Source organism: Aethalodelphis obliquidens, unplaced genomic scaffold, assembly GCF_003676395.1.
Source record: "Aethalodelphis obliquidens isolate GAN/ISIS:26980383/991018 unplaced genomic scaffold, ASM367639v1 scaffold10, whole genome shotgun sequence".
Taxonomy (NCBI): domain Eukaryota; kingdom Metazoa; phylum Chordata; class Mammalia; order Artiodactyla; family Delphinidae; genus Aethalodelphis; species Aethalodelphis obliquidens.
Genome location: NW_020837954.1, coordinates 21,667,914 through 21,669,611, shown reverse-complemented (window position 1 = coordinate 21,669,611; position 1,698 = coordinate 21,667,914). Strand labels below are relative to the sequence as shown.

Sequence of the window (1,698 nt, the reverse complement as noted above, 5' to 3'; positions counted from 1 at the left end):
CCCAATAGTTAGTCTTTTATACAGTTCCCAGAAGCTGTAACATTTGAAAATGCAAATAGCCTAAAGTTAAAAAATTCAGTTGGTATTCCAATTATGTGGATGCCATTTTGACAATAAAATCATTCCATATGGCCGAATAAATAAAACAACCAAAGTTTCATGTTTCTAAAGCAATTATCAAGCAACATGTACAACAGATATCTTCTATCCCCGTCTCCCCTCTACTCTCATTTCTTCCTGAGCCTTACCAGTGAGCCAAGAAACCACTTTACCCATGGAAGGTGACCACATACCCTTTGAGAAATAGCAACTGATCCACAAATGCTGACAGGAGATATGAGCTCCGGCAAATGGATTATTTAGACAAACCAGACACAAAGTACGACTAGCTGGAGAGACATTACTCATTCAAATTCTAGGAAAATACATCTTTTATAGTTAAGACAAACCTTAGGGCAGAAGTTCTATGCCAGAGAGGGAAAGCCAGAAGGAAACGAGATCCTGCGATGCTGCAGCAAGGTCCAATTCTCTACTTGGATGCCCGCAGGCCAATATACGCAACCGCCTTTCCATTCTGCGCATGTTCCAAATCCGCCAAACGCATGCGTAGAGTGTCACTGCATCTATGGTGGGGACGTTGTGAAAGAGTGTCCTCAAGTCCTCTATGGTTCCTGCGCGGGAAGATGGGCAATGTATATGAGGCGCATGCGCAGGTGTGGAAGCAACGGCTTCTTCTCTCTTCGACGAGCCTCAGAGAAACCTGTTGTCGTCATGGGCCGACGCCCCGCTCGTTGTTACCGGTATTGCAAGAATAAGCCGTATCCAAAGTCTCGCTTTTGCCGAGGTGTCCCTGATGCCAAGATCCGTATCTTTGACCTGGGTCGGAAGAAGGCAAAAGTGGATGAGTTCCCACTCTGTGGACACATAGTGTCTGATGAGTATGAGCAGCTCTCTTCTGAATCCCTGGAGGCTGCCCGAATTTGTGCCAACAAGTACATGGTGAAAAGTTGTGGCAAAGATGGCTTTCACATCCGAGTGCGACTCCATCCATTACATGTTATCCGCATCAACAAGGTGTTGTCCTGTGCTGGGGCTGACAGACTCCAGACAGGTATGCGAGGTGCCTTTGGAAAACCCCAGGGTACAGTGGCCAGAGTCCACGTTGGTCAAGTCATCATGTCCATCCGCACCAAGCTTCAGAACAAGGAACATGTGATTGAAGCCTTACGCAGGGCCAAGTTCAAGTTCCCTGGGCGCCAGAAGATTCATATCTCCAAGAAATGGGGCTTTACCAAGTTTAACGCTGATGAATTTGAAGACAAAGTGGCTAAGAAGTGCCTCATCCCGGATGGTTGTGGAGTCAAATACATCCCCAGCCGTGGCCCTCTGGATAAGTGGCGAGCTCTGCACTCGTGAGGTCTTTTGACAGCACTGGCAATTTTGACCATGCTGGTCTGACTTTTGCTCACCAATAAATTTTACTTATGGTAAAAAAAGAATTATTTCTTAATTTTTTTATAGTTTAAAAATATCCAATTTTTAGACTATAGACTAATAGAGAAATAATTTTTTGTGTTAACATTACCAGAAAGAGTTTTAATGACAAATGATAATTTCATTTCAAGTGAGAGTGAAACAATTTGTATGCCATTTATAGAGAAAGCTGTTGCAATTCTAACCCACACTTTTAACTTAGAG

General features: G+C 43.9%; 1 protein-coding gene across 2 annotated transcripts; it reads left to right on the top strand.

The window, feature by feature from the left end:
* The first annotated feature begins 668 nt into the window (after positions 1-668).
* On the top strand, positions 669-1,479 carry RPL10L (ribosomal protein L10 like). Of its 2 annotated transcripts, XM_027111751.1 has the most exons (2): positions 669-853; positions 962-1,466. In XM_027111751.1, the coding sequence occupies exons 1-2, from the start codon at positions 691-693 to the stop codon at positions 1,414-1,416; spliced, it is 618 nt and encodes a 205-aa protein (XP_026967552.1). In that variant the 5' UTR covers positions 669-690; the 3' UTR covers positions 1,417-1,466. The 2 variants fall into 2 exon arrangements, with proteins under 2 accessions (XP_026967552.1, XP_026967551.1); XM_027111750.1 differs by having other exon boundaries at positions 669-1,479.
* Positions 1,480-1,698: the final 219 nt, after the last annotated feature.